The sequence below is a fragment of the Opisthocomus hoazin genome, chromosome 21, assembly GCF_030867145.1.
Source record: "Opisthocomus hoazin isolate bOpiHoa1 chromosome 21, bOpiHoa1.hap1, whole genome shotgun sequence".
NCBI lineage: Eukaryota > Metazoa > Chordata > Aves > Opisthocomiformes > Opisthocomidae > Opisthocomus > Opisthocomus hoazin.
Window position 1 is genome coordinate 9,275,756 of NC_134434.1, and position 19,293 is coordinate 9,295,048.

The 19,293-nt window shown below is 44.3% G+C and overlaps 1 protein-coding gene across 2 annotated transcripts in view; it reads left to right on the top strand.

The window, feature by feature from the left end:
- The first annotated feature begins 3,725 nt into the window (after positions 1-3,725).
- Positions 3,726-19,293, top strand: part of RAB11FIP4 (RAB11 family interacting protein 4) — a 133,042-nt gene continuing 117,474 nt past the window's right edge. Inside the window, exon 1 of one of the 2 annotated variants that reach the window (XM_075440648.1) lies at positions 3,726-3,977. In XM_075440648.1, the coding sequence (XP_075296763.1) occupies positions 3,843-3,977 (135 nt within the window). In that variant the 5' untranslated portion in view covers positions 3,726-3,842. The remainder of the gene's footprint in view (positions 3,978-19,293) is intronic. The other variant, XM_075440647.1, reaches the window with a different exon arrangement.

Genomic DNA, 19,293 nt, shown 5'->3' on the forward strand with positions numbered 1-19,293 from the left:
GTAACTGCAGTTGGCTGTCTAACTAGGCTCAGCTAGCAGTTATGCACATACCTAATTCATAATCTGATAAGAGTGCTGTTGAAATCGAGCAAGAGCATTCATACTATGTAAAATTAAACCACTAAAACTTTTACAAGGTGAGGTCCTTTAGCAACTAGAAAATTTCAAAGGCTTGCTTGTTGAAACATTTCCCCAAAATTTGTAAGCTTTTGTTGTTATTAAACTTTTATAATCAAAAAAAGATTAGAGAAAATGGCATTAAAAAAATCAAGTATCTTGCTTCTGTACCATACCTAATTAAGCTAGCCTCAGAAAACTCCATTATCTCTTAAATAATATTTTTAAGTTTCCAGGCAATGAAAGAGTATTAATAAGCTAGTTCTTGCTGCCTGTTACCTGTTACTTATGGCACTTAAAATTGAAGAGAATATCCAGCTGATGAAGCACATCTGTTATGTTGCTAATTGGAGCTACAGTAGTCAATGGGAAACAGGATTTGATTCAAAATACAGTAAGGCTATTAGAAGCCAAATATTCAATGGGGGTTACATTATGTATACTATAAAGAGAAGTTGTGCTGTGAAGCTGTTCTAAGAGGCTGGGTCTCAAGATGCTGCTACCGTAAGCTGGAACGCAACCAGAACTGTAGGTAAGGTCATCAGCCTTGGGGAATGCAGTCCTTAGATGCTTTTTCTGACACCAGATTACAATTTGCTATGTAAGTGGAAGTGACATTGATGGAAAAACAGCTGATTGTAAAGAAATCCTGCAAATGACAACATCGCCTGTGGTATTCAATTAAATGTTTCCTCTTGAACTATTTATTCTTAACAGACAAATATGGTAGCACCACCACTAGTCATATTTCAAGTTCAGAAAACTAGATTTGCAGCATGTAAAATGTTTATTGCACATAGTGCACAAGTCAAAGGAAGAAGTTGCCAAACATCTCTGGCTAAACAAGTATTTTGATATACCAGTAAGGAAAAATAGCCCACTGGTACTAGCAGACATGTTCTACCCAGAACTGGAGAAGCAGAGATCAGCAAGGGGTAATGCCAGCAACATCTACTGGCAATAAAAACTGACCCCCTCAGCCAGTTTGTTCAGCCTTACAAACTATCCCTTGCCAGTGCAATTGCCCAGCAAGTGCGGGGCACATGTTCAGCTCAGTGTCGTGACTGTAGCGAACTTGGGGCACCTCCAGCTTTTAGATCCTGCACCTTTATTGACAGCATCTCACATCTCAATTCTCCTGTGTTCAGTGCTGTCAAATCATCTCCCAGCTGTCAGATCTTCGCTCAAAACATTCAGCTGTCTACAATGACAGCTTCTACAGCCTCTTCAGCTCTCCTGTCAGCTTGATTGCAGTGCTCTCTGGCACTGAGGCTGTCTGTGGCAGACTTCAGTACTAACTTCCCAAACTGTAGTGTCTATACCTGCAGTGTTTTTTCTCTCAGCCCTGCGCCCTTATGAAGTAATGCAAGAATGACACAGATTTTAATGCTGACAGTTTTGGTCTAAATCTATGTTGCCACCTACTTGTGTATCTAGACCAAGTTCCTTCTTCCTCCAGCAGATGATAAAGGAGAGCCAGTGGAAATTAACTCCATGAGACAGAGCGTGACCTCACTGAGGTGTGGGAATTCCTTCTCTGGTCATGGCAAACAGGAGCAAGTGCTCCTTTTTTCTTCCACAATACTTAGTGTAACTCCACATCCCTGTCTGGGACGGTACAGCTGCCCACCTGCACACAGAGAGGCGAGTCAGATGGTGCAAGCAGGCACTCTGAGGCAATTTCAGCAAACAAGGTGGGACAATGACACAGATGTGCTCTGAAGCTTTGGAGAGGCTGAACTCCAGAGCAGTTAGACTAACAGTAGCTGATTCCACATAGGTGTGCTTTCCACAATTCTGAGGGGCACCAACTCACAGATTTTTGAATACTTTGAACAGGTGCCTCTCAGGGGGTGTGCTAAGCTCAATCCCCATGTAACTTGAAGATGAGTTCAATGGTCCTGAGATAAAAGCTTAAACATCCATACATCTTAAGAATCCTGCTCTAACTAGACAACTCAGAGAATCTTGCTGATCAAATATTTTGCTTCCCTTTTCTCCTTCAGATCTCTTCACAACTCTTCATAAATTCTTTGCTTCCCAAGGGTCATATCTGATCTCTGCACTTTGATTTTTTTTTTTTTTCTTCTTTTTACAGTCTGGAGAGACCCTTTTGTACCTCAGCAAGGGAACAGGAGAACTATTTTGTATTTGCTGTAAAACTAAAGGAAGGTCAAGGTGGCAGGGGCTCTGGAACCAGCTCCTTATCTGTGTCAGAGGGTGGATATGTGGGGAGCTGTATTGCTAGTGCTGTGTGCGCTGTCACTGTGTTGTTGATTGACAGCTGACTTACAGCCTGCAGGGCTGTCAAGTCAGCCTCTTCCTGAAACGTGAATTTGCACATAAAAGGGATGAGAGACTCGTGCTCAAAGAAACAAGACTTTCTGAGGAGAACACTCCTATTTTTTCCTAGAAAAGAGACGAATTTCACTAGCTTGCTCTAATCACGGGATTTTGAGAGTTGGTAAGGGCCATATAGACCTCTTACTGCAAGAAGCCAATGAATGGATACTGTCTCAATTCAAAACTTGCTGCACTTTCATGGTCATTTTAGATGGGCAGTGACATCAGCCACCTGCAGAATGTCACTCAGTGATGGACGGTCACCTGTGCTCAGCAACCACAGTGAGAAAGAAGTGCTGGCAGAGGCAGTAAGTACCCGCACCTGACTCAGCCAGTGCACCTTCCTGCCCAAGATGCTGCCCGGTCGTTCCTGGTCTGAGGCACGATGCAGGAACCAGAGCCATTCCTGGTCTTCCCTCTGGCAGCTCACAGCTGTAGCTTAAAGAGCAGTCAAAAAAACCCTGAGAAAGAAAATAGACAAAGCAGAGAGATCAAATTAAACCCAGCACAGCAGTTGTGGAAGGCTTTAATGAGGAATCCTGCAAAGGCAGGACATCCCTTCATTACCAGCAATGTCTCATGACAGCGTGCGTGGACAATGTCTGTCCTCAGCCAAACCCAGCTGCCACTGCCTCTGCTCGGCTCTGCCTGGTCACCTCAACGCAATGGAGCAGGGGAAGCTCTGCTTGTCCTTCTTTGCCTGAACTCTCCTGCTTCCTGCCCCGTAAGTCTCTACGCTCTGCTTTCCCCTTGCCTGGACCTCTTCAGACCAGGATCAATGGCTTTTCCTCAGGAGGAACTGCAGTGTGACTGGTGCTTTATTTGGGGTGGCGGGAAGGAGGACTGAGGTGTGGAGCAGCGAAGGGTCTGCGAACGGGTCTGTGACAGCCGGGACAAGGAACCCAGGGGATGCCAGGCCTGCTGGTCCCCCGCTGCTGGAGGGGAGCAGCCATCCTGCCTCCCTCGCTCCCCCTGCCCCAGTCCCTCCTCCCTGTCGCGATGCTCCTGCCCGGGCAGCCGCCCCTCGCTGTCCCTGGCCCCCGCCGCGGCCCCCCACCGGCCCGCGCTCCCCTCGCGCCCCGCTTCCCGCCCGGCCCCGGCGGCGCCTCTCCCCTCACCGCGGCGCCCCCTGGCGGCGGCCCCGCCCCTGCCAAGCCCGGATTCCCACCGCCCCCTCCCTCTCCATCCTCCAGCTCTGCCCTATTGTTCTCGCTCCCTCCCTCCGCCCGGCGCTCGCATCCTCCCTCCGCTCCATCCCTCCCCCTCCTCGCTGTCCCTCCCGCCCCTCTCCCCGGAGCTGATGTCACGCACCCGCTGAAGGCGCGGGCGATCATGGCTGCTGCGGCCGCGGCCGTGCCGCCGGCCTCCAGCTAACGCCCGCGATGGAGCCGGCGAGCCTGCTGCGGTTCCTGCGGAAGCTCAAGGAGGTTTTCGACGTGTGCGACGAGGATGCGGACGGCTTCATCAGGGTGGAGCACTTCGTCGCCCTGGGGCTGCAGTTCGGCCAAGGGGATGAGGTGAGTGGGGCGACCCCCGGCCCCTGTGCCTGGCCCGGCCCGCTGCCCCGGCCCCTGGCAGCCGCGCAACTTTCACCTGCTGCTCCCGCTGTGCGGGAACGGGGCCATGGCTCTGCCTGGCCAGACCGCGCCAGCACGGTTCGGACCTCCCCGTCACCCACCTTGCCTCATCGCCGGCCCGAGTCCCCCCGTCCCTCAGGGAGACCCCGACTCCGCCCCTCAGGGCGGCCCAGACCCGCTCCCCTTGGGGCGGCTCCGACTCCCCCCGTCCCTCAGGGGGTCCCAGAGCCCCCTTCGTGTCGGTTTGGAGCCGCCTTCCCTCAGGGCCGCCCGGTCGCCCTCCCCCTTGCCCGCAGAGTCCTCCCCAAAGACAGCCCAGATCCCCCCTTCCCTCAGGGGGTCCCGGAGCCTTCCCCTTCTCTCAGCGCGGCCCGGACCCCCCGGGCTGACCTGGCTCCCGGTACCCTGGGCTGGAGGGACCGGTCCCTCTCCGGTCCCCTCCCCGAAGCCGCTGGCTCGGGAGTGCGCGGGGGTCGCAGTGCTTTTCGGGGAGAGGTGGTTATTGTGGTGACAAACACGGGTTTTCTCCGCCCTGGTCCGTGTGCCAGACTCCGTGGGGTATCGGGAGCAAAGCCCCGGGCTGAGGGACCCGGAGCCGGGCGCCGGCCGGAGCTGCCCCCGGTGCGGGGCCGGGGCTGCCCCCAGCAGCAGTGCCGGGACAGTCGGGGAGGCAGCAGCCCATGTGCACCCTCAACCTCCAGGTGATCGGTGGGAAGCGAGGACCCCACCCAGCCCTTCAGTGACACAGCGTAAATCTGGAGTCGCACCGCTGGTCTCGGTGGAGCCGTTGCGTCAGTGGGACCACTGTGAATCTGTGACATCAGTGGAAATGAGAGTGGGATTCAGGCCAGTGTCTTTGAGGGTAATGACACACATTTGGTTTGAAAGAGTTCCCTGAAGTGATTCATTCCAAGGCTGCAGCTCCAACGAAATTACGCGGCAAGAAATGCTTGCTTTCCCTAGGAGAACTCTCAGGATATTGCACTTAACTGTTCAGGGCTTCAGAATATGCCCCAGCAGTTTTGGGTGCTGGGGAGGAGGAGTGGAGTTGGGACTAGAACAGGACTCAGAAAACCAGTATCAGCTGACCTTTTAAAGTACAATAAAACAAATTAATGCGAGGAGCCAATAAAACAGTAGTTTATAAAGGGATGCCAAAGAAGCAGCAAAACCAGAGAGAATTCACAGTAATTGTTGGAGCAAATTACTTATTTTTGGCTTACCGCTGGTAATGAAACACAGCTTGTGAGTGAAATCAGAGGACCAGGAGACAGAAGGCTTATTGCTTGCAGATAGTCACAGGTCTGTTAAACATTTTCTTAATGAGATGATAGAGTTTCTTGTTTTAACCAGCAAAATAAGGAGGAGAGATGAGTAATAGTAAAGAGCTTTATTGATTTCTGGTTTTATTTGTCTCTTGGTAAGTTGTATAATGTTATATAAACTAATAGAGGTATTTTTAAATCCTTATCGCCAGATACACTGCACCAGAATTGCTTTTTGCACTGCTGCATTTATTTGGAGGCATATCAGTGGCTTTTACTTGTAGTGTTGAGGAAGACTCATCAAATTCCATTGACTGTTTTGCAGCAGGATGGCATTAATGATCGTAACAATCTTTTTTCATCTTAGAAACCTCTAAGGTTGTGAGAGAGGTTCTGTAAGACACAAAGGAGGATTCAGGTGGTGGTCTCATAAACTTATAATGAATTGGAGTATATTAGCTGGAAAATACTTAAATGGAATGGAAAAGAAGAGAAAACTGGAAATCTCAACAATGATGGCAGTAGAAAAGTCCCACTTGTCAGTGATAGTATCTGGGTTTTGGGGTGGGCTGGCTTACTGGGCAGGCACAGGAGAGATTACCAGTTCTGAGAAATGCATCCTTTGTGTTTTGTTCAGTTGTAACGAGCAGTGTTTGATAAAATATTTGCAAAACTGGGACAAAGGAGTTTTATCTATATATCTATAAGGGTTATTATGTAGTTTGTTCTGGTTTGCTTCCTTGTGTCTATTGTAGTCATTGGCTAGCAGTCCCTTGACTTCAAAGGAGCATGTGTCAGGTGAGTGGGATTTGTAAATCGCCAAAAGAGGCTTGCTAGGGAAATACCGAATCAATTTTCCAAGTGCAGATTTACTGTAGAACAACCACTGTAGGTGAGCTAGTCTGGTTTTAAGTCTCGTTAAAAATGAACTTTATGTGTGATGAATCACAGCTGATGTTTGCAGACGGTGAGAATCTGTTCTCCCACATAGCACAGTGCTTTCAACCTTGCATCTGCAGGAACCTAATAAGCTCTGTGCGGGAATGCATCTCATGAAATTAAACTGAGGAGACACTGCTGAAGAACAGTTCCTTTTAACACATTAGAACATATTTATTGTCATTGAAAATTAATTATACTTTTGAACATGCTATGCTTCTTGGGCCTGATCTGCCTCAGCTCCCTTTACATTCAAAAGAAATCTTTCTATTGGCGTCAGAGAAAGACTGATTTGCCCTTGTTTAAATTATTTGCTCGTTCTATTTAGGTAATTCGTTTGGCCACAGGAAGGATCCTGTTTTGTAGCATTGTGGCCTGGATAATTCTGACTCTTACCAACAGTAGCCCTGGGTCATGTTTATGAACTGAGAGAGTGTCTGTCCCTTCAGTTGTGCCAACCTCATACACACAGCTTTCCACCTTTTCTCTACCTCCTCAGAGCCACTGCCATCCAGAGTTTTGGAGTCTGTACGTTCTTAATACTAACTTAGTAGGGCTTGTGGCTTGGACAGTGGAAGGCATTTAGCCTTTTCTGGTTTTTCTTTTTATTTACATTTCCTTTTTCTTTCTTTGTTGTGTGTGTGTGTGCACACGTGTAGTCAGCATGCTGAAATTTATCATTCCTGAAAGATAACAACTCCCTGAAAACTGCCCTGAGGCAAAATGTTGCAGCAAGGCAGCAGCTTTCTATTCAAGCAAAGCAGACCTTACCTGTGCAGGTAAAATAATAAACTTTAGTATTTCTGATTAACTTTTTTACTGTTTTAATGGGCTTTTGAGGTCTCTGCTTTTAATAGCTTGATGCTTTGCTTTTCTTCTTTAAGATCACACCATCACCACTGTACCTCTTTCCATTCTGCCTTTCCCTTACACACTGAAATCCTCTACTTACCACAGTCATCAAGAGTCCACTGCAACAGAACAGCGATTGCCTCAGAGCTGCTGTTTAGGTAAGGTGTTTTGGTTGTGGAAGCACTTCTAGTAAGTTTACTTGCAAACTTTTACTTTGCCCTACAAGGCATGCCGTTCAACTAGAGGAAGAAATTACTTGGCCATGTTGATTTGGCAGAGCCAGGAGCAGGATCACGTCTCTAAATTCCTGCTGTGGTGCTGGAATTAACAGCAGACCCGGCTAGCTGTCGAGCGTCACTTGCCTGTGCAAATAGTTGTGGAACTTTATGCTTTTAAGCAGTTTGACATTTTAGCCTCTGTTCTTCCCCTCTGACTGTAGGCATTTAACTGGGCGTTTAACTGAGTTGTCTAAATTAATCTTCTTCCATGGTCACTGATGAGCAATTGAACACTCAGAGGGTATAACAGGACCCAAAGATGAAATAAATCCTTCAGAGGTGCTGCTTTATCTGCACCAACAACAGAAACTCCTTGCTAAGACTTTTGGTTCAATGCTTAAAAATAACAGGCTTGGGACTTGCTTTCCTGTTGAATGGTCTGTGTGCCATTTGTGGAGCTGAAGAAAGACGTGAACGGCTGTTTCCAAAGCGACTTGACTGGATGGCATGTAGTCACTAGCTGAAGAAACACTTCACATAACATTGAAAAATGCCAAGAGTCGCTCACCATCTGGCTCCCTTTCACTGGGAAGATAGTCACACTAGCAGCCGAGTGTCTAGGAGTATTGAGTGACGTGTTCAGCAAGCCGCAGTTCTGGCAGTGGATTGTGTGAATGTGTGTTTCAGGATAGTACCAGTTGATGTTTCATTATGCCAGATGCTATTTAAATTTTACATTCAGTTCTCAGCAACAAGTGAAACATGCTGACCGTGTTGACGACTTCTTTTTGAGGTACGTAATCACCTTTTGGAGGTGTGCAAACCATACAGGTGCTTAGACAGTAGTCTTTGTCATGGAAAGATCAACAGATGTGCATCAAGTTGAAGCTGTGTCACACCTGAGAGGGAACTTGAGCAGCTAACAAAATCTGTAGGCCAGTATCAATTATTCTTGGTTGTGGACAGTAATTCACTTGAAGTCAATGGTTTACTAATGGTGTGGAACAGAAGTAGCTGAAGACAAGTTCACATATGTCACACGAACAAATGAAATTTTCTGGGCAAAAGAAACTACTGAAATAGGGAGATGTTTGTTGCTAATTTTAGTCTCCTGCATTCATCCCCAGTCTGGGCTAAAATTAAAGGCATCAGCCTCTAGTGCTGCCCAGGTAGTAGACTGTGGCTGCTGGCTGAGTTTAATGAGAGTCCTGGTGCTGCATTTTGACTTGCTCTCAGAGGTCTCACGGAGACACCTGATGGAGCCATGCTCTAAACACAGCCCTTCTATTGTAACCACTCCATAACTAGCTTGTCTTGTAAAGAGCAGGAGTGTAATTTCACTGCATGACAACATGGAATCTTTCTGAATTGTCTGTGTGGATTTCAGGCTCCTAGCAGTTCAGAGTTGCACCCAGAAATTAATAGAATCACTGCAAATTTACATGAATGTGCATGATGACAGAGACTAGTTCATACTTTCTTGATAATGTGCAGTATGCTCTGGACTTAACCTGCAGCCACAGGAAAAAGAGACTTTGGCACTGAGACACTGAAAGAAAAGTATTAGGGTGTTACCAAACAATACTGCCATTCTCATAATGGAGGCAGAAAAGAGTTAAGACTTATTTATTCTCTGCTTTTCCTGGAAATAATTACTGAAAGAAAAAACAAAAGATTTGCCTAGATGTAACAGGGTGCAAAGAGCACTCCAATGCGATAATGTTCTCTAGGTAACAGCAAGGCTGCCACACATTTAGACTCCTTAAAACTATATTTGCCAATGACCCAGGTATTTCGTATCGTTTACAGTGACTTGGGAAAAATGCAGTTCTGAAATGACACAGTGGGGTACTTAGTTATGAATTAGTCAAGGTACAGTCACTGTAGCTTTCCTAATTCAATACAAACTAGCAGTGAATTGGTTTAAAATAGCCTTTTGGTATATCCTATAACTAAGCATGTATTTCTGAACAGCTAACATAAAGTAAGCTTAGTACTTACTGTTAAACATTTTCTGAAGCACTGTTAGGAAGAGAGAAGCTGTACGGTTGCTGTGCACTCATGAGTTTAACTGGTTATGTGATACATTTGCATTTCAAAGGTAAGAGCTCTGAGGGGGTCATGTGTGTAGTTAAGAACTGATTGTTGTTGTGTTTTGCAATACAAGTCAGTGATCTGAAATAGTAAGTTCTTAATGCCTACAGGAAAGACAAACAATTTTGGTAGCAATTCTTGATATTTAAAGGACTGTGTTTTATAACTATCTCAGTGTTTGCATTTAGTACGGGTACAGTGATACTGTGTTGTCTTATCATGGAATGCAAAAGTAAAGAAAAAAGCATACGGGTCAAGCATAGAAGACAGTAGTGAATCTTTTGTATACAGTATGCAAGGTAGCATAGGCAACTGGTGAAGTTAAAACACGGAGCTGCCTAGCAAGACCAGGTATTTTATATGTAAATTTTTCTCCCTCTTCCAGGGAGGGAGAAAATTTTCTCCAGAAATTTGCTTTTGCAAATCCTAGGGAGGATTTCAGATTTCTAGCATGTACTAATTTTATTCCTCTAATATGATTAAGCTTTGAAAAGTGACTTGTACAAAGTTGCTGCAAGAGAGGGTAAGTCTTAGAGGGGGAAGAAGCCACCGCCATATAGTATTTGTGGGGTGATCCCCAATTCAGATTTTTTCTTGGTTTCTAAATTGCATTGTTACCCACAATTTAGCACAATTGACTCATGCTTGGCAGCAGTGCTTTTATAGCAACAAAGTGGAAAAAAATTAATTACTTTCATAATGTTTAGATAACTAAATGTGATTGTTTTTATTCTCTGTGTAGTTAACAATATTGTTTCCTTTAATTTTATCTGATTTTAGTGCTAATATTCACAAACATTTTAAAATCCCTGATTTGATTTTTGATTCAGACTGTCTGCTCATGAGCTAGAAGTGAAGTTCTAACAGTTCTTAAAATACGTAGTATTTTAGGAGACACATGTGATCTCAGACCTAAATACTTGCATAGGCTGCTAAATAAATAGCCACCCGTGTGCTGAACATAGTTAACTCTGTGCAGGGTGTGTTTAAGTACATGAATGATACAAGAGAGCATCAGACACAATCACTAGTACTATAACATATGATTTTATAACAGCAGTGTGAGTGTAAACAAAGCACTGTAGAATACATCTCGGTTCCTTTTTACTCGAGATAAAATTGAAGGGCCTCACTTGGAGAGAATGCAAGTGTTTCTATATATCTGTGAATGCTGTTTTCACATGTTGTGTGTAGTTAAAACCAAAAATAGTAGGGCTCCTTCCTAAGCCTTGCATCTCATCCAGTTCTGCAGTGTGTCAGCCCCAGCGTGAGTGACGGGAATGAACTGTGGGGTCAAACTGCTGCAAGGGAGACAGGATTAATGCACAGGGCACAGACCTGGAAAAAACAGAAAGTACTTGTCAGATTTTAAAGCTGCTTTGACAATTTAGTTTGGGTATAGTGTTATGGTTTTAGTGGGTCAAGTGAAAAGCTTAAAAATTGTAAGAGAGTTTCTCTGTTAGATTTCCTGAAATTAGAAGGAAAGGTACTGGTATTGTCTGTTCTGGAGTGGAGAGGTGATTAGACTGGTGGAATAAGGGGTGTCAACCAAACCAATTTCTTGCTCTAGAGTGGTGTTAGTTTTAAAATGATTCACATTTTGATGCTCAGGTATGTGTCTTCTCAAGTGTTCAATAACATCACACATATACCTGCATTGTGAAACAGTTTCTTTTCCCTCTCAGCTCAGGGCTGCTCACTGGAGAACAGAGCCATTCCCTGCTGCCCCACAGCAGGGTCTGTCACATTGGCCTCCAACAGAGAAGCAGGGTCATGGTACAGCACTCCTGCAAGCAAGTCCTTGGATAGGAAGCTTGTAAGAAGCCCTTTTCTATAGTGGATCTTCAGCCTGTAGCAGTGTTTTATAATGTTCCAAACTGTGCCCCAGTTCTGGTACACCTGCAGCAAATTTTCTGATAAAGCAAGCTTCACATTTTTCCCTATGTGTGGGTCATTCTGGGCATCCTCAGTGCTTGGTTTATTGTGAAGACTGCAGTGGGACAGTGAAGACATTCTGGTGTTGTTCCATCACCTCCTGATGAACTGACCCTCCCCAGTGGGATCCAGATGGCTTTTGGAACATGGGATATTCTTTTCCAAAGACACTTCTGTTGTTATGGTAAAAAACCCAAACAAATGTGCAGATACAAACAGCTTTGTCCCTATGTTTGCATAGTATTAATAGATTTGAGAAACTGTCCTAAAATATTGGTGATTTCACTGTATTTGTAGCAAGTGACTGTATGATTAGTTGAACATATTTTTACCCAACTAAACTATATGATGTATATGTTAGGATACAGTAGCTAATAGCAATTCAGAAAGTGAAATGCCACAGATGTCAACACAGAGACCATTTATAATTGTTGGAACTTAGCCTTTTGTCCCTGTGCAATAGTATATTCTGTCACCATAAAGTAGTACAGAATCCTCTGGTAATGGTGCTTAGGCCACCTTTCTCAGTGTTCTTAGATACTGGGAACAGTAGAAAGCTGTAGGACTCTCATTGTAAGAATTTTGTTGCAGGACTCTCTTGTGTGCTGGATTATTGTGGTATTGTGTCAAAATACAATAGAGCCTGCTTGGAAGAGGGTTAAAGGCAGCCATGGAAGGCCCTAGGGTTGTGGGGTGCTAATGAAAGGAAAAGGGATGTAGTAAGATAGAGATTCTGCTGTACTTTCTCACTGGGACTACAAGCAGCATCAGTGAGAGCAGGTTTGGCATTTTGACCCAAGGAATCCTGGTCTCATTGCATTCAGCAGTCTGACCATTATGTGTTTTAAGGGACTAAGGACTGACCATAGGATTTGCAGCCTTGTAGTAAAGACAGTTGCTCTGTTGCCATTTCTCTTGCTGGTTCTGTATTTGGTTTTGATGTTCATCATGCAACAGACCAAGCACTAGCTTGTGGTCAGTGGTGTGGAATAGACTCTGTTTGCATCCAGCTTGGAGAAGATTGGAGCCTGTAGTCACCCTGTCTAGGTGCTGCAGCTGCTTTCATTCAGGTTTTAGGAACGTTTTGCTCTTGAGGGCCGTGGTTCACTTGCTGGACTAGTTCACCAGCACGGCAGCTGCTATGTTCGGTGATGCATCTGAGCGTGTAATGTGGCCATGAGCTAGCTGACAGCCTTGTCAAGCTGGTATGGCCTCGTGTTGGCTGCTGGGCCAGTCTATGTGAACTGTGAGGTTCAGGAGAGCATATGTGTTGGAATGGGAGCAAAGCTGTCTTGTATCACATAAAAGCATATTTCATGGGAGTGTTATTTTTATATAGTACTATTTCAGGCTTTATGCAGCCTCCATAACAGTTGCTATATAACCTTGTGCTTTCTTCTGGATCCATGTACCACCAAGTCCAGTTGTGCCTGGACAGAGAATGCTAATTCGATAGACTGATTCTGCCTGCAGAGAGCTGTGCTCAGTGAGTGGAGAGAAAGCCCTGAGCAGCAACTTCGAGAAAGGACACTCAATTTCAGAGGCTGATTGAAGTGCTGTACAGAGCGAGGGCATTGGTTTGAGGGTTCAGTCTGAGGCACGTGTGTAATAATAGTTGGAAGCTGAACTTAACTGTTCTTCAGGTGTGTGCACAGCAGCTTTAAGTAAATACAGATGTTCTCATGATGCAGTAAATTAATGTTTGTTAGCAGAGTCAGCAGCTTGGGTAGCTTTGTAGAACAGAAGGAAAAATGTTTTGCATTTGTTGGTAGAGGGGAATCTCAGGGAAAAACAGTGCTGAAGAACTACTGTACTGGCCTACTGATTTTTCTGGGGGAACCTAGTGCTGCTGGGAGGGCTAAAGATAACACATTGAGGAGAGTGCTCTGAAGCAGCGTGCTTGCCTTGATCTAAAAAGAACTGCAATGTTGAATAGTGTTGCTCCTTCTCTGAATGGGTGTCTTGGGGATTTTTTTCCATCAGGTAATCCATTTTCATAATGAAAAAACATTGTAGACTAAACTGTTCCAAATCAGAGTATCCCAAGTCTGCCACAGGCATACTCTACAGAGGTTGGCAACTCTCTTCAAACCGCTGTGTTCCCTCCTGTTGTCAGACATATCTGACAGAAGACATATTTGTTGATAGCATAAAATTGTTGTGTTAGGATGTGGACAATTAATTATGTGTTTATTCAGTGCTGAGAAACTCAAAAGTGTTGGCTCATTTGGAGTGTGTCAGCATCTCAGCAATACAGAACAGTTAACAGTGTCTCAGCTGAAGCTGATGTTTTCTTACTCTCTTCTTTTGGCAAGTAACATACAGACTCTGAGTCTGGTTTGTGTATGAAGAGTGAAAAAAAAAATCCTAAAATTTCAGATGAGTTTGGCAAATTATTTTTGCCTTTAAAAAGTAGGAATGTAGTTAACTTCACCTTATGGTTTTTTTTAACGTATTGTATCTTGATTGTTTCCATTTGAAGCTAGCTTTTTATTGACAACATTTAAATAGAAATATTTGGCAAACAACAAGTGTAAATGCTCCAAAACATAAGATTTTGCTCAACACAAAGCATTTTTTCTGTTTTCTTGTGAGAAACAGAAAAAAAGAAAAAAATGGTTTTGATTTCCTTTACTTGGTGAGAAAGCTGAAAAATCAATTATTTAGCAAGTTATGTATTGCACAAGTGCAGAGAATTTGTCAACTGAAGGAGGAAGAGAAAATATACTATTCAGTATATCTCTCCTCTGCCTAACTGAAGTTACGTTCAGCTGGCAGCTAGCCAGAGCTGTGGGGAAAATAAAGCAATAGGTAAACCAAAACCATGGCTAATGCCAAGCTGTGTAAGAGACTAGAAGAATGTAATCTTTAGGAAAGGACAATCAGTAAGTTTGTGCAGGAAGCAGGAACAGCTTTAAAGTATGGTACAAGAGAACATAGGATTTTGGCTCATGAGTATTTGTTTCTTTGGCTGTTGGTTTTCACAGCTTGTGATCACAGTTGCCTGATCATTCCTTGGTCTTCAGCAAATGAAGTCTGATTTCATTTACCGCAGCCAGACATTGGTGAAACTTGGGAATTTTAGCCTCCAGTGTGAGGAGTGACTTGTATGTTTCATTGCTCAGTTCTCTTTGGGATTGTTTGAAAATAAAGAATTGAGGAGTGTTTTAGGACACATCTTCAAAGGAGCTTTGATAATGTCAGTTTTGCTCTTCTTACTGAGCAATTACAAGCCATGAAAGTTTCCACTGAAGAAAACTGCGTCTTACTGTCTCACCTGGGCATTGCATGCCCTTTGCCACGTGCAAGCTCTTCTGCACAGTTGGATGTATTTACTGGAAAGTGCTGTGATATTTACTCCCAGTCAGACAGTCCAATGTGTCTTGTTTAGAGAATGAAATTGGTTTGAAAAGTCTGCTGTTGACAACTATGATTTGGGAAAGTCTAAATTGGGAGGTGAATACGTCTATAACTGCCAGGGCTGCTTTGGAGGTCACAGATTACCATCTTTATCAATAATCTACCACCTCACAACTGTCGTAGTAGTCAACTTGCCAGGTGACTCTGCTGGTAATCTAGAGAATTTCTAGATAGCTGTCAGCCAGATTGGAAGCTTTGGTTCTATCCAAGCTCATTATGTCTTTCAAATGGACAAAAAGATAGTTTGCTGTGTGCAGTGAATTTAGCATAGGTCAAGTCACTGTCCTCGTGTGAATGCTAGCAGATACAGATCATTTGTTTCTTGATTTAGGTAGTCACCCAGGTAACATCAGGAGAAGGTAAAATATTCACAAACTACTTTCATTTTGCCAGAAGTACAAGGCACAGATTGCTTTTTCTTTGTACATAGGCCCGTGTGATTTCTCTTACTGTATTTTTCTTGTAAACCTGGTATGGCTGTTGTGAACTACATTTCTTTTCCCAGCAATAGATTTCTTTCCCCCATGGCATTCTAAATACATTTTAAAAAACTTGACTGTCCTGGTGTGTGGAAGTACTCTCTTGGTACTTCTGGCTTGTGGTTGGTGTGAATGAACCATGCTGCTCCCTGAGCGGGTGAAGCAGCTGGTAGAGGTTGGTGATCTTCTGTATCAGCTGTTCCTTTGGGGTGGGCACTGAATATTCTGTGCATTTGCACATGCTGGGCCAAATTGCTGCTCTCAGCCTGCTGCCTGAGGCCACAGAATGGTATCAGGAGGAGGAGGGCACCATAAAGCAGGGGTATTTAATGCATGACAATCAATGATGCCTCAAGGGACACAACAGACTGTAATCACCACTGTCATTCCACAGCATCACAGCTCTGTCTGGGTGCTGTGTTTTGCTGGAGACTTATTTGAAGCAATGCATGATGTTCTGGCCTCACTATGTTATTCTCCCAGTTTATTCCTTCCTTCTTCTGGGACAGCTTCAGTTTTAGACTTGCCATTGCTTGTGCTTTTTGGTGGGTGGCTCCTGTTTAAATGATGGTGGTCAGTTAGCTCTAGCTATGTTACCACAAATTACCACCTGTTTGGAAGGGCATGGAGCTTTGGAGGCATTGGTCTAAAGTGGTTATAAACACGAATGATTTACACATTTCAGGTGAAAAGCTTGCTTGATTGAGTTGGTGGAATAATGTGGCTATAAATTACCTTTGAAGTATTGCAGTTGGCTGCTGCAGCGGGTCTTTAGCAGTACATTCTGTTCAATGACACTTCTCCTAATTCAGTGCTTGCCATTGCTTGCATTTTGTAGATGTTGCACTATTCTGTAGCACTGATTCCCTGGATTTACAGTACAGGGTGAAGAGAGTAGGAGTGTGGACGCTCCTCTCATTGCAAGAAATTGCTAGTGTCTCTATTTTGGGGAAGAAGTGTGAAGAAACACATTTCAAATACCTTCTTTACAGGAGGAAGCATTGCGATGGATAATAGCTGTGAAACATTGGATCTGATTTTCACACCACCCCTCCACCCCCTTTTACTTTGTTCCGAAATGAGATATGAGAATCAGGTTCATCTTCCAGACTTCTGTCTGGCACAGGATGGCTGAAGGGACATTTTCATTCACTGTTTTTGGCTTCACCAAAGACAGTTCCTGAGCCCACAAGGACACCAAGCTGAACATCCTCTGGAGCATCTTCTGCAGAGGCAAAGATGTAGAACTAGCCTTTTATTTGGGGGATTTTGTATGAACAAGTGGACTCCAGAAGGGTGTTCTCGGAGTCCTTTGAAGGTGCCTGTGTTGTCTGACCTCATTGAACTGGTACACTAGTACCTTTCTTCCCCTTTTTGCACTGTACAACTGCTTTAAAGCTCATCGTGTTTTAGGAGCTTGTGTCATTCACTGAATAGCAGGTGTGCCAGTCACAGAAGGTATTTCTCTAATTAACCAAATACTATTTCAACTTTAATTGCTATTTTTTCTGTATTTTCTCTCCCAGTCTTGCTGCTGATAGAAACTTACCCACTTTACAATCAATTTGTTAGTCATTATGCTTGCTTAAGTTTGGTGAACCTGCTGTCAATAATGTTGATTGTGTGCCAACATAAACACCAACATGTACATACACATATGTAAGTGTGTATGTCCTAATACCCACATACAAGAACTGATTTCTGAGAGTAAACTGCCAGCCTCGAATAGAAATTGATTTTAAGACCCAAAATGTGTGCTCAGTGCTTTCTGTAATTAGATTGTAATGGCAATTTCAGCACAGGACTGAACTTTGGCTAACTTTTCAAAAACTCTTTCTTCCTTCAGGAGCTCATGGGGCTATTTATGATATCAGTAATAAACTCGGGGAGTGTCATAGCCTGTCAGATGGGGAAAAAAGAAGCTTTCAAGAGATTAAATTTTGATGGCATTTTAAATGTAAACCCCCAAACTGTATTTGATGCTTCTCTAATTCTGCTGAACGTCGGTGATTCTGAGAAGCTCCAGTCGTTTTTGAAAATGTGATTTTATTTCCTAAGTACAGCAGAGGGTTATCAAAATTCTACCTTGGCCTTAGGAAGAGACTCAGGAAGTGCTAGACCAGATAACACATTGTTCTCGTCAGAGCCATTTTCCCCTCTGTCGGAACTGGCTATTGTGCTTTTTATTGTTCCCTTTAAGTGAGGTTTCCATGATATTTGCTGCTTGGCACTTTGGATACTGATGTGATTCCCATGAAGATTTTGTGAAGTCTTCATTAAACAGGTCACTACATGCCAGACAACATAAGCAGCATCTGCAGCACTTCTTTGGACCAGCAAGGAAGGCAGGCTTAGCACACTGCTGAGCTGTGTGTCAGCCACTGCTTGAAGGAAACGCCGCACACAATTTTAAAATACTTACCTTTGTTCAACTAATATTACCAAAATAAAAAAGACACACACACCTCTTTTTTTTTTTTTTTGTGCTGGATTAATGGATTTAGGTCACAGGCTGTAAATGAGTGTGACTCAGCTGTGTGAATAAATCAGTTTGCTTGATTGTGGGATGAATTTACACTTTCAAAGCTTTTAATAGGTAATGAATATTCAGGGTCTGCCTCATGGTAGGAGATCTAAAACCAAGCTTAGATTCCTACAGCCTTGGCTCTCACTCAGCAAGTGTAGCTGCAAAAGAGTGTCTTGGAGTGGCAGATAGCAGTGCTGCTCTGATCCCTGTTTTTTTTTTCCTCTTTGCTGTTGCTAATCGGAATGCAATAGTGTGATATGCTAACTGGTGGCTCTAGAAGAGAGGTTTTATCATGCTGCATTAATGCTCAAAGTGTGTTGTCCTCAGCACTATTTGTAGGCATCAAATGGAGCTGCATAGGTGTCAGAAAAGGGGATTTGAAATCTCTCAATGGCTTGCAGAGGAATCTGGGAGCAGTTACTCACCCCAACCCTGTAGGCAGAGAGGCAGCATCAGACTCCATTTTTATTTTAGGGCAAAATGCTCAGCAATCCTGAAATTCAGTTTGCTTAAATGTCTTGTTCGGCGTAGTCAAAATTGCAAATGACTCCTGAGAAACCCAGTAAACTCACGATTTTGTCTCCTCTTGGATATAGTCTTGCTGTATACGAGTTGGGTTATGAGTTCTTCAGGGTACGAGGAACTTTGTTCTGCGTTTGTACAGCTTAGGGTGGCCTGTACTCTAGAATCTGTTGGTACAACCACAGGGCAAATAAAAAACAATAAGCCCACATTTTTTCTGGGGAAACTGTCTCCTGCAGACATATTTTTGCTGGCTTGCAAAGCAGACAATCTTTGATTCTGATCAATTGGAAGTTGGTTCCCCAATCCTGAAATCTCTGCCGTAACCACAAGTATTTAGTGGAACACGTACCAACTAAGCTCATGCCAAAGAAGACAGCTCCTCTGGGTTCTTATAATTGGATACAAGCTTTGAGGTGGTAAAAACCTGTATCGGTGACAGTCATGACATTGATTTGCATGGTAGAGCCCATGCTCGTGCAGGAAGCAGCCAAGGAGTGCATCAGACTTTCCTGGGCTCTGTTGACAGAATCACAGAATGGTAGGGGTTGGAAGGGACCTCTGTGGGTCATCTAGTCCAACCCTCCTGCCAAAGCAGGGTCACCTACAGTAGGCTGTAGAGGACCTTGTCCAGACAGGTCTTGAATTTCATCTCCAGAGAAGGAGACTCCACAACCTCCCTGGGCAGCCTGTTCCAGTGCTCTGTCACCCTCAGAGGGAAGAAGTTCTTCCTCATGTTCAGGCGGAACTTCCTGTGCTTCAGTTTGTGCCCATTGCCCCTTGTCCTGTCGCTGGGCACTACTGAAAAGAGCTTGGCCCCATCCTCCTGACCCCCACCCTTCAGATATTTGTAAGCATATATTAGGTCCCCTCGCAGCCTTCTCTTCTTCAGGCTGAACAAGCCCAGCTCCCTCAGCCTTTCCTCATAGGAGAGATGCTCCAGTCCCCTCACCATCCTTGTAGCCCTCCGCTGAACTCTCTCCAGTAGCTCTACTCCAGATGAGG